Source organism: Urocitellus parryii, unplaced genomic scaffold (genome assembly GCF_045843805.1).
Source record: "Urocitellus parryii isolate mUroPar1 unplaced genomic scaffold, mUroPar1.hap1 Scaffold_248, whole genome shotgun sequence".
In the NCBI taxonomy this organism is placed as follows: domain Eukaryota; kingdom Metazoa; phylum Chordata; class Mammalia; order Rodentia; family Sciuridae; genus Urocitellus; species Urocitellus parryii.
Window position 1 is genome coordinate 69,518 of NW_027552464.1, and position 12,881 is coordinate 82,398.

Below are 12,881 nucleotides of genomic sequence, written 5' to 3' on the forward strand. Positions count from 1 at the left end.
TGTCTGTGGCGGTTTACTGTAGTTCAGATTATTTAGGAACTCTTCCATTCTGCATATAACGTTCTGTTGTCAAAAGACAAAGTCAGTTCAGTTTCACTTTTATAAAAGATGTGTTATGGTAGTTTTCAGTGAGGAAAGTATATATCAATTCTGGGCATACTTCAGACCCTTGAAGGATATTCCACTTACGCTATCTTGTAGGTAAAAGAGAATTGAGCTGCAAATTTATTCAGGAAGGCAAAAATAGCAATGACATTTCTATTGTTAAAAAAGAAAAGTATAGAAGTCTGTAAGACTAGAACAGCAGTGATCCCAAGCCACATTCAACATCATGGACTGTTGCCTAATTACCAAGAAGATGTGAAATGTGGGAGGCGTGAAAACGAATTAAGACTGAGGAGATTGTAATAGGGAGCAGCTGAAGGCAGCGCTGTTGCTTTAAAGCGGTTCCTCCAATTTTGGTCTTCTCTGTGCTTGGTGATCCATGGTGCATCAGTATATAAATGAATGCCTACTGTGTGCCAAAACAAGTCTTCTTACTCTTAGCATCAGCTGACAAGAGGCTTTAATGAGATAAAATATCAAAAAGAGTTTTTTTACCGCTCACTAGTTACAAGACCTCAAGAGTAGAAAATAAGTCAAACCTGAGACCTTCAGTTTCTTTATCAGTGGTTTAAATAGATGATCTCTGAGGTCCCTTCTAGTTCTTATTTCTGTAGCACTACGTGTTTTCTCTCATTTCCACCCTGTTACACAGCTTAGTTTTTGTTTGTTTATTTATTTTGCTCCTGGGTTGCTCTTGCTTTGTTTAGTGTTAAAAAAAAAAAAATTGAGAAATTGATTGAGAAAAGTTAGGAAGCCTGATTTTTTTTCTGTAGAGAATATTGTTTAGCCCAGCTGTGTTCCTGAGTATTTGAGGGGTTGGGTCCTGTGTGGTTAGTCATTGTCTGAGTCACTCTGGAGTCTGGGTTCCCATTGTGTCTGAAAGATTGGTTTCTTAAAACTGCCATTCAAATGAGACAAGGTATCTCTAGAGATCACTTCACAAGCCAGTCACTTAAGTTAGTGAAATGCATGTCCTGAAAATGATCATATCTTCTAAGCTTTTAAAGAATAGGGATGGAGTCTTCATGGACTCAGGAAGAAGAATTGTTCAGGATTCCAGGTGGCTCCTGCTAGATGCTTTCCTGGTGAGAGGTAAATCAGACCTATACTTGGCCTCCACTGAAAGAGAATGGGAAACTGGCAGCCTCTGGGCTCTTGATTTGTGACAAATGGAATAATTTTGCTTCCCATTATTGCTTTGGTTAAAGTTACCACTTTGGCTTTTACTTTCTTGCCTGGTCATGCTATTTGCACAGCTTCAAGCTCTCTTGGAATTCAAAGACTGATATATTTATTTTGGACTTTGAATTTTTAAAAATGTAATGTTTGTATCTTATTTTTAAAAAAAATTTTTTTAGTTGTAGATGAACACAGTACCTTTATTTAATTTATTTATTTTATGTGGTGCTAAGGATCAAACCCAGTGTCTCACATGTGCAAGGCAAGCACTATACCACTGAGCTACAACCCCAGACCTCTTAATTTATTTTTAAAACTAACAAATGTTTTTAAACACAAAAGTAAGAGCTGTTCATTGTTGGGGAATTTTTTTTTCCTTATTACACAGTTTATACTGTAAAACATCTAGAAAATATAGCAAAAAGAAGAAATAAAAATTACTCATACTCTTACTACCCATATATAACTATCCATTTTTAACATTTGGTATGTATTTCTTGGGTCTTTTTTTCTGTGTATCATACATACACAATTATGTACTTTTTTAATATTTAATTTTTAGTTGTAGTTGGAAACAATACCTTTATTTTATTATTGTTACATGGTGCTGAGGATCGAACCCAGGGTCCCGCATGTGCTAGGTGAACGCTTTACCACTGAGCCACAAGTCCAGCCCTTAAGTTGTTTTCTAAATATTATTTTCATTAACTGTATGTTGAAGTTTTCCCCACATGCTTAAAAATGTAATGCACCTTTTAAAAAAATATTTTGTTGTTTAGCTGTTTTAAGTTGGACACAATACCTTTATTTTATTTTTATGTGGTGCTGAGGATCAAACCTGCACATGCCAGGCGAGTGCTCCACTGCTGAGCCAAAACCCCAGCCCCTATAATGCACCTTTTTTTTTTTTTTAAAGAAAGAGTGAGAGAGAATTTTTAATATTTTATTTTTTTAGTATTTGGCGGACACAACATCTTTGTCTGTATGTGGTGCTGAGGATCGAACCCAGGCCGCACGCATGCCAGGCGAGCGCACTACCGCTTGAGCCACATTCCCAGCCCCTATAATGCACCTTTTAAAAAATAATAGTCAATGTGTGGATGTGCCACACTGTTATTGTTGGGCATTTTAGGTTGCTTCCAAGTTTTTACTACCATAAATGACCATGTTGTGATGCTTTTTCTTCTTTATTGCTGCTGATGCAGTTTTTTCTTCTTCTTGGTTTAAATTTTATAATTATTACTTAAGTAATATTTATAAATTCTTATAAAAATATAACTTGACAACTAAGGCTAAGATTTCTTTCAATACAGCCCTAATTCTGTGCTTCCAAAGAGATAAAACTTGACATTAGGTTATGTATTCTTCAGAACCTTCTAACTACATTTACTTATTTAGATATATGTTCATGAAAACATGTAGTTTTATTTTTTGGGTTTTTCCAAACAAAAATTATATATTTCTCAATTATTTGGGGTAAAGCAAAGATTATTTCTCAAAGAGAAAGGCATAAACTACTTACAGGTAGTATGAGGCCAAAATCAGATAGGATTTTAGTTGCAAAACTGGGAACCAGAAGTCTCATTATTGAGCTCTGAGATGGAGACTTTTGTTTTTGTTTCCTTATTTGATTGCTTAACAAGGCTGATTTTGTCTAGATCCATCTTCCTTCATACTCACATGTGACATTACTCTAACCTTTTGATTTTTTTTCCTTTTGTTTTAAACCTGTTGTACTGGTCAGAAGGAAAGAAGAGAGGATTAAAAAAAAAAAAACTTAAAAAAAAATGTGGACATTTGACCTGCACTCGTTTGAGACTTTAGTCTGACCCAGGGAGTGTTAATGAATCTGTTTCAATTCCCATCCCAGGGAAGAGGCTTCCTCAGACATGGCTTCAGCTTCGAAGCAAGACTGTCCCACGTGACTCTTCTGTCGTTCTATGCTGGCTCTCTACTGCCTTTCAACACGGAGACACATGGGTCTGAAACTTGCCCAGTGTGGCTGCTTTTCAAGCAGAGTGAACTCTGCTCTTCTCGTAATGAGACGTGCTAGCCCCCCTCCCCACCTCCAACCAGAAAGAGTGCTGCACAGTGTCAGGATTTAAAATGAAACCTTTGTTATAGCCCATGGGGAAAAATGGATCCAATCCAGCCCCAAACATATCACTCTCAGCCATTCCAAATCTACCAAGAGTTTTAGCGGCTCTGAAACTTTTTAGAGAGAAATAAGTTTTGTTTTGCTTTATTTTGAGGGGGGCACTTGAAATGATATGTGGGGGAGAAAAGCAAATGCATGGTGTGTTTTGTGCCAGTGGAAATGAGGACAGCTCAGCAGAGAAGGGAACTGGAATGTAAACTGTAATTGACCCATAGCTGTGGCATGACTTCTGGGCACCAGAGGGTCAGCAATAGGAGTTGCCATCCAAGGGCAAGGAATGAAGGTTGCCAAGATTCAAGAAAGCTCTGGGTTTTCTAATCTGGGGAGGGTACTACTACTCAAGAGGGAAAGGTCCAAGGTTGGGGTGAAACTAGCAGCACCTTTCTCTGGGACTTGTTTTGTGTCTTTTGTGAAGGATTCCCTTCCCTGTGGCTTTCCAGAAGCTATTTATTAATCTAGCCTGGAGCTGTTCCCCACCCCACCCCTTTGTACCACAAGCAGTTTGTTTGGTGGTGGTGGTGGTAGGGTGAGGGTGGATAAAAGATACTTTGCTGACCACGGATTGTTCAGTATTGCCCTAAGGCCCATATGCCTTGTTTCTTTCACTAGCACCAAGTTTGAGTTTGCTTTTTATTTTGGAGGACTTCAGCTGTGGTTTGTTCCTGTTGCCAGAGGAGCTCTAGGCATGCACCACTGTTTAGGATCCAGTGGCCACATTTGGCAAGCAGTGGTTTGAATGACCTCTCCTTAGGAGCCCTAGGTCACAGGCTAGATTTCTGCCTCTCTGCATTACAGACTCTTCCTGTATTGGGAGTGGCAGTTGGCCAGGGCATTATATTTCCACTGGCCTGAAAACATACAGACCCTGATGAGCAGAGGCTTGTAAGAGGGAGGAGGATGGCAACACAGGAAGGGCTGAAATAGATCATTGGAGCCCTAGTTCTAGGGGCTCTTCAAGGGGAAATTTGGGATCTTAGGTAGGGCAATTAGTATGATAGTACCTAAGAAGACAACAGCAGAACTCTTTTTTTTTTTTTTTGGTACCAGGGATTAAGCTCAGGGACACTCAACCACTGAGCCACATGCCATATCCCTAGCCCTTTTTTAGTATTTTATTTAGACAAGGTCTCACTGAGTTGCTTAGATCCTTGCTAAGTTGCTGAGGCTGAGTTTAAACTTGTAATCCTCCAGCTTCAGCCTCACAAGCATGTGCCACCATGCCCTTCTATGTGATTTCTTGAAGTAAATCCTTACGTAAAGAATCTTTAGCTTTGTGTGACTCTTATAGAATAAAGTTTTTATACCAGATAGTTTGGGGGATACATAGGTGTTTGTTAGAGCTTAAAGGAAATTTGTTCACAATTTAGAAAAACTCATTGTTTCAGAAAGAAACTTTTATGTCAGCTTGAATTCAGTTCTTGCCAGGGGTTAGGAAATAGCATACCAAAGCATAATAACTCATAGCAATTTACCCAAGAATTGAATTGGTTCCATCTCCAAACCCTGAACACTTTATTCTTTTTTTCTTAAAATCTGATCAGAATTGCAGGATACCAGGAAGTTTTGTGAAAGTACCAAAAAAACATCCTAGGCATTAATTGTTGGCTCCCAGGGGATGAGGGGTGGTCTCTCCAAGTGCTGTTGGGGATGAACCTCACTTTTGGGCTCCCTGTATTTGCAGGATGGAGACATTCCCTGCAGTGGCTGAGAAGGTCCTCAAGGAGTTCCAAGTGTTGCTACAACATAGCCCATCTCCTATTGGAAGTACCCGCATGCTGCAGCTTATGACCATCAACATGTTTGCTGTACATAACTCTCAGTTGAAAGGTAAGGAACACCCAGTTACTTCATCTAGACAGTCTAGCTTCTTTCCTATGCTACTTTATCCCTACCCTTGCCCCTGCCAAACACAGATACTCTGCCCCTACCCCTCAGTTGCCTTTCAGATCTTTAGTTTACTCTCCAAAATCAATAAGACTCTCTAGTGCTTGGGTGGGATAGGAGGAGGGAATCATGGGTGTAGAGCTTAATTTGCAATCCCAAAGATGCTGTTGCACATCTGGCTGTGCTAAAGGCAGCAGCAAGGCCTCTTGGAGGCTGCAGACCCAGAGCCTCTCCCAGGGGAGAGACATTGCTGAAATGTTTCATTGCAGAGACCATACGCTTGGCAGGGATTGGGAATAGCTGTTTCTGGACGCATGTACCCTGTTTGTTCAATATGGAAAAGTCTAGTTCCCTATGGGATATCCCTTGTGGGATCCTGCCAGAGAATAAGAACAGAGAATTGATGAGCTTTGGTGACTCAAATCTGGAAGCACAAAAACCACCAGACCCAGAATTTGGCTAGTATACTGATGTGCATTCTGAAGTGCTTTTCTGAACACTTTTGGGGTTTTTTTTGATAGGGGTTGGGGGAGGGGAGGAAGGAGGGGCAGATTGGTTGGGTTTTTAAATGTTCTGATGACCAGGTCACAGTTGAAGGATATTACCAGGATCCCTTCCTTTCCTTCCACTTCACTTAGGTAAGGATGATGTGGTTTGACTTGATGGAAATATGCAATGTGGGGTGACATTATTTTGTGTGTTTCTTTGCAGCATTTGATTCATGCTGCCAAGGAATAATTTCAGAGCATGGACAGAGTATTTGGTCTCAGGGCTATAAGGTTATTATCTGAAATGCCAGGAAGTGGAAATCGCCCCATGGAGACTCTATTGTAAAGTAGATCTGGTGTTTCTGGACAAAGTGCTGCTGGCTTTCTTGTTACATCTTTTCTCAGAGCTTTTTCTTGTCCTGAACTTGATTTATTTCCCTTTCCATTTGTATTAAGGGGTTATTCTCAACTTTCTGATGGTGGGGAATTTCTTCTCTGATGAGTGAGTATGCCACACTTCCCCTGGAAACAGGGTTTCTTTTGGGTCTCGGCAAGGTCCTGAGCTAGTCTGCCTGAGTTTTTAATCACTTCTGAATCCCAGAGGACTTTGTCCTCTCAGGCTGCCTGCTACAGTATTTAGAATTCCCCACAGAAAATATGATGCAGAAGCTTAGGAGCCTTTTGATCTTGTCTAATTATTCCTGAGACAGCTATTTGTTTAAATGGTGAGGAAGCATGGTGTCCTGAGGAGCAGTGCTGGTTTCCAGGAAGAAGGAAATAAAGTTTCTAAAGTGCTGTCCTGGTGAGGTTATACAATCCAAAGGGGAGGGAGATTGTGCTACCAAGACAGAAACTCACTGGACTCTGATGTGAGGCCTCCTGAGGTGCCTTCCTATGCAGTTTCCTCTCTCCTACCAAAACAACCCACCAAGTTTCAAGTTCTACCTGTCACTTGCTGCTGCCGAGATTATTGTTTAGCATCAAATGACCTGCAGCCTCTGTAGATAGGAATGTAAAGGAACTGCAGCCCTTGCCTATGGAGCAACAGTTTTTAGTAGTTTTTGCTCCATGGAAAGGAATACTTAGGCCTTTTCATGGGCCACCAGTGAGTCCTTTTCTTGTAGCTGTTTTTAATTAAAAGTAAAGAAAATACAGGTAGAAAGAAGGTGAATACAAAAAAAGAAACAGGTGGTGGTTCCTCTATTTAAGGCCAGGGTACTTTTCTTAGACTATCTCCTGATTGGTCATAAGGAGGACCCTTTAGCTAGGAATGGCATGTTAATTAAAAAGCCTATTCTTGTGACCTGAGTCTTTATTCCTGTCCTTGTCTGGACTCTTACCTCTAAAGGCAGGAGGAGCCCGAGTTGAGGTGGTCAGAGTCTCCAAGGGTGTTTCAGGAAAAACAGCCCAGGCCACAGGATATAACACTCAGCTAGGACACAGAGCTCTGTGGACATGCTGCCAAGTACCCGGTGTGCAGCTGAGGCAGCCGTCCAGACCCCACTGTGTGGGCTGCCATTGGGAGAGGGGTGAGCAGAGCACTCAGCAGGGCTGGTTGGTGGGAAGATGCACTTTTCCATTTCCCAGCACATGAGTCATCTTCTCTGGGCCCCTGTGCTGTGCTTGCACGGACAGTGGCAAGAAGGGGGTGTTGTGGCTGAGTAGCAGCATCTGTGCCGGGGGTGGAGAGGGAAGGGGGTTGGGGAGAGGGTAGAGATTTAAATCCTTCACTAATCAGCAGCAGTTTGAATCACATTTTTATGAGTAAGGAAGTGATAAATCTGCCCTGTGTGTTCAGCCCCCAAGTCCTGTCAGCCAGTGCCCTTCTAAAGGCCAGTCTGCATGCTATCAAAGTCGCCACCCAGCCATGGTCCCTGGCTGTCTGAAACCAGGAAGCAAGACCTGATGCTTCCTGGCCCTCCCAGGTGCTTGGGGTCTATGGTGATTTGGCAGTCATTACAAGTTACAGAACATCTGGACCATCATTTTTCTTTCTATTTCTTCTTGGACATATCCTTTTGGGTGGGTGTTTGCATATGTCAGTTCCTGGACTCTGTGCAGGAGAGCATTCCAGCCTGAAGCAGAGGTGATCTTTTGGCCCACAAGAAAGTCCAGATCCTTTCAATCTGTGCCTGAGCCTTCCCCATAGATGTGGAGTCAGGAATATGATTTGGAGAGCAACAGAGAAGTCCTTATTTTAAAAAGTTTGTCCTCCTAATAACTTTAATGCTTTCATGAATCATTCTTTTTTTTTTTAATTATTCAGTGGCACCCTTGTATAGTTATTTCTTTTCACAATATCAGTAGTCCAGAGATAGAAATCATATTGTTATTAATACATTAGAGTGATTACTTTTCACTTATGCTTTCCTTGTGAACATAAAGCTGTTTAAAAGTCTTAGATGCTGCAGAAGGCAAAATGGAACAAAAAGTTAGGTGGTAGGGAGAGAATGGCATCTTTCTCCTTTTCCTAGGTTATGGTCTTGGAGCCAACCCTGTTTGTGGAGACAGAAGTTGTGAGGTCAGATTCTCCTCCTTTCCCATTCATTTGGGGGAAATGGGTTATTTTATGTCAATTAGCCAACTAAGCTTTCAGGTCTCAGTAGTGATCTTCACACTCATGGGTTCGGGAATATTGATGGGAATACCTTTATTTCTTTGAGATAGTTTGTGACAGAAAAATTTGAGGGATAGGACAAGGGATGTTTGGGAGCCCAGCATGGGGCCTGATATTTATTAGGCATTCAGTATTTGTTGAATGCATGGATGAGGAAGCTCACAGCTGTGGAAAAGCCAGCTCTAGTAAGCAGTGTGTTCCTTTATTTGGCCAGTGTCCAAGGCTGGTGGTGAGATAGGTGGTTCCCAGGGTGATGTCACAATTGGTAATCTCTCCAAGGCATCCCTACCCTGAAGGGAGAAAGGGCCTTCTCCATGTTCCTCAGTATTTAACACTTCAGTAGCCATCTGATTGGCTGATGTGATGCTGGAGGGTAAACTGGTTGATCTAAACCACAAGCACTCCAAGAATTTTAATTTTTTAAAAATTCCGTAATTTGAGGAAATAAAACTCTAGTTTCTTGAAGAGGAATAATTGAAGCAACATTTGTGGTGTAGGGCATCACTGAAACTCCGTTGCATCCCCCATCTGTGCCCAATTTGCTCCAATCTGGCTTCCTCCTCTTTTTCTCTTCCCCTTTTAGTCTCTCTCTTTAAAAAAAAAAAAAAAAGTTTTTATAATTTCTGGAATCAAAACCATCTCAGGCATACTGTTTTATTTTACTGTATTATTGGATTATACTTCCTATAAATCAGTGGATGTTACTCATTGGCCACCACTGGAATTAACTTCCCTTTTCTGTGCCCTTGGCCTCTTCTTTTTCCTCTTCTACCAGTTCATAGAGTATGTCTCCATTTAAGCCTTGCAGAAAAGCCCTAGTAGCAGCAAGAGGGCACCCAAGAGATAGTTCTTGTGTGTGTCCTTGGTATTGCCTGCTCTGAGGGAACATTTGGGGGCCAGAATTGAGGTAAAGTTTGACTAGCTTTCCTTTCATGATCATTTATGCTTGCTTTTTGTGGTATTTGTAATCCTGAATTGCAGGACATAGACGGAGTGCCTCATGTTTCAGGATGATGGAGTGCCTAGTGTTTCAGGGTGATAGACAGCTGTAGCTGTTTACATGGGCCTGATAGAGCTTTAACCCGTAGGTGTGAAATTCTACATGCCATTGTTATGAATGGGAGGTTACTCTAGTTGATAAATTTTGTTCACAGCCAGAATTTGTTGTCCAGCCTGCAATAACCTTGGAGACCTCACAGAAAAGCAGTTTGCTCCCTTGTGGCAATTCACTTCTGTCTGAGTTTCTTACCGAAGCAGAATGTATGAAGTGCTTAATCCTCTGCTTGTCAGAACAGTTGTACAGGAAATCCACCTTTCATAAGGGGTTAGGCTTGAGGTTAGCTGTGTAAACTGTCCTTCTCGTTCCTCCTTCTGTGTCTCTTTCTCCACAAGGATCCATAAGTAGATTTTTGCTGGTATTCAGTGCTACCTTGGCCCACATTTTTAGGACTCCACAGGTAAATTAATAGAGCTGGTGTGGCCAATGAATTTTGTGAGAAACAGATTCAAGGTCAGAATAAGTTAGACTTTGGAAGACAGGCCAGACTGTCCCTATGAGTGAGAGAGAACTACCCACAGGCTGCTTAGCGTAGACTTCTTTTCTTCTGTAGTGAACCATGGTTCTAGAGGTGGTTCCCTGGAAAAGAAAAAAGAGTGTAAAAAGTGACCTACCTATCTTTCTAATTTTTTAGTTCTTGGGTCCTTCTTGTTTCCATAATGAATTTTACTACAAATTAGTCTGAAGGAGAAGAAGAAAAGTTATGAAAAGCTAAAGAAATGAGAAAATTCAGTCGTCCTAGGAAACTTGGCCCCTTATTATATCTGTTGAAGAAGTGGGCTTTTTTTTTTTTTTTTTTTTTTTAAATCCCAAAATGAAAATGTGGTTTGGTGTTCCTGGCTGGTTTTGTGTGGAATGCAGAGGTGCACTATCCCACTGTTGCCCAGTGGCTATTGTGAGCTATATTTTATTTCTGTTGCCATATTATTTGAATTTATTTATTTATTTTTAACCCCTGAATGGACTTAGTTTGAAGAAGAAACACTGGGGGGAATTTTGGCAGAACTGCTTTCAGCTACCTCTTTTTGTTTGTTTGTTTTTGTTTTCCTTCCAGTAATTGGGATTGAGTTCAGATTGCCACTACCACTGAGTGACATACCCAAACATTTTTTATTTTGAGGCAGGGTCTCTGTAAATTTCCCAGGCTTGTCTTGAACTTGCAGTCCTCCCAGCCTCAGCCTCCCAAGTACCTAGAATTATGGGCATGCGCCACCATGCCCAGCTATTTCTTTTAAAGAATCTTTTCCGGGAAGTACAGTTCTAAATGTGTATTTTGAAGGGGAGGGGTTGGGGTAGGTACAGGCCTCAGGCAGATATATACTGCATGTTGAATACATAAGGGAAAGAATAGTAGTTTTTTAGACTGTAACCAATAATGACAGCAGCAGCAACCCTGATAACACATGATGATACTTTATAGCTACTACGTATGTGTTTCCATTTGATCCTTCTGTCAATTCTCTTGAGACAAGACTAGACAGATATTTTGTTTCCTGTTTCATAGATGAGAAGTGTATCAGAAAGGTTAAGTAACTTAAACAAGCTTGCACAGCGGGCAAATCACACCTCAGGCTCAAGTGTCCACCATTCTCCTGTCAGAAGACATTAAAAATTATCTGGACAGATAATGCAAGAATTTTTTATCTTCTCACTCTGAACAGTCTGCTATTTGATGAGGAAGGTGATCTGTGAATCATATCTGAGACCAGTAGAGTAACAGATGTGAGAGAGAATTGGAAGAAGGGTCAGAATTCTCCCAAGTGACTTGAGTCAGGGGAGAGGGGGATGGCAAGTAATAATGTAGCAAAAGGGTAGAATGTGGACAAATTAAGGTTGTGTGTGGTCCCTATTTACTTTTGTAATGAGTGTAGGGGAATCCCCCTCTCATAATGGAAAGCACTATTCATAGCCAGTTGGTGAAAGAAACATTAGGTCTTTTTCTTGGTTTAGGATATATATAGTATCTCTTAAAAATGGATTGGGTAGGGGGGGGGGCTGGGGTTGTGGCTCCTGGTGAAGCATTTGCCTAGTGGAACATTTGCCTAGCACGTGTTGGGGCCCTGAGTTTGATCCTCAGCACCATATAAAAATAAATAAATAAAGTATTGTGTCCATCTATACGTAAAAAATATTTTTAAAAGGGAGCAGGGTAGAGGTCTTATTTGTACCATAATTTCTGATATCACTCATGGGGGGGGGGTGTTTTCTTTCTTTCTTTCTTTCTTTCTTTCTTTCTTTCTTTCTTTCTTTCTTTCTTTCTTTCTTTTCTTTCTTTCTTTCTTTCTTTCTTTCTTTCTTTTTTTTTTTCTGTACCAGGGATTGAACCCAGGGGCACTTAACCACTGATCCACATCCTCAGTCCTATTTTGTTTTCTTTTAGACCTGCTACATTGCTCAGGGCCTTGCTTAGTTGCTGAGGCTCACCATCCTCCTGCCTCAGCCTCCCAAGTTGCTGGGATTACTAGTGTGTGCCACCACTCCAGGCACTTAACTCTTGGTTTAAAAAAATTTTTTTTCCATGTACCATTCAGAGAAGAGACTGCTGCTTCTTCTTCTTCTTCTTTTTTTTTTTTTTTTTTTTTTGACCTGGGTGTGGAGCAGGGGAAGATATATCATTCACGCAGAAATGAGTTTGAGAGCAAAGAGGGTAAAGTTTACATACATGTACCCCCACTGCCCAGGTTAAGAATAAATAGAATATTCTTGGCACCTGAGATGCTCCCTATGTGCTTCATCCTCATAGTAATTGTAGCTCACTCCTCCCCCTGTACCACAATTAATTATGTCTGACCTCTGGAATTCATTCCTTTGCTTTTCTTAATAGTTTGATCATCTAAGTATGTATCTAAACAAAACATGGTTTGTTTTCCTTCGTGTGAATGGAATCATACTGCTACTTTCTCTCTGGCTTATTTAGTTATATGTCATGTTTGTGAGTTCTGTTAATGTTAATGTGGGCAGTTGTAGTTGATTCATTTTCATTGCTCTAACCCAACATTTTATTCATTTATTGGTTTATCCATTCTTCTGTTGATGAACATTTGGGTTCTTTTCTTTGGGGCTATTATGAGCATTGAGTCCATTGATAGTCATTCTGATTATTAGTGTATTTGGATTTATTTATTTTTTATATTTTTTAATTTTTTAATTAGTTTTTAAACATTTATTTTTAATTGTAGGTGGACACAGTACCTTTATTTTATTTTTATGTGGTGCTAAGAATTGAACCTAGTGCCTCATGCATACTAGGCAAGCATTCTAGGCCTGAGCCAAAACCCCAGCCCTATATTTGGATTTATATTTACCATTTCTATTTTTTAGAAATCATTTTATTGAAAAGTTTATAGAAGAAAATGCATTTTCGGCATGCATTTCAGTCAGTTTAATAAATTT

General features: G+C 40.5%; 1 protein-coding gene across 5 annotated transcripts in view; it reads left to right on the forward strand.

Annotated features, from left to right (window-relative positions):
• Positions 1-12,881, forward strand: part of LOC113182740 (SMG6 nonsense mediated mRNA decay factor) — a 232,851-nt gene that overhangs the window by 59,671 nt on the left and 160,299 nt on the right. For 4 of the 5 annotated variants that reach the window (XM_026388766.2, XM_026388765.2, XM_026388764.2 and 1 more), the window contains one exon: positions 5,124-5,269. In XM_026388766.2, the coding sequence (XP_026244551.2) occupies positions 5,124-5,269 (146 nt within the window). Of the gene's footprint in view, positions 1-5,123; positions 5,270-5,906; positions 5,965-12,881 lie in introns of those variants that run through there. The other variant, XM_077794549.1, reaches the window with a different exon arrangement.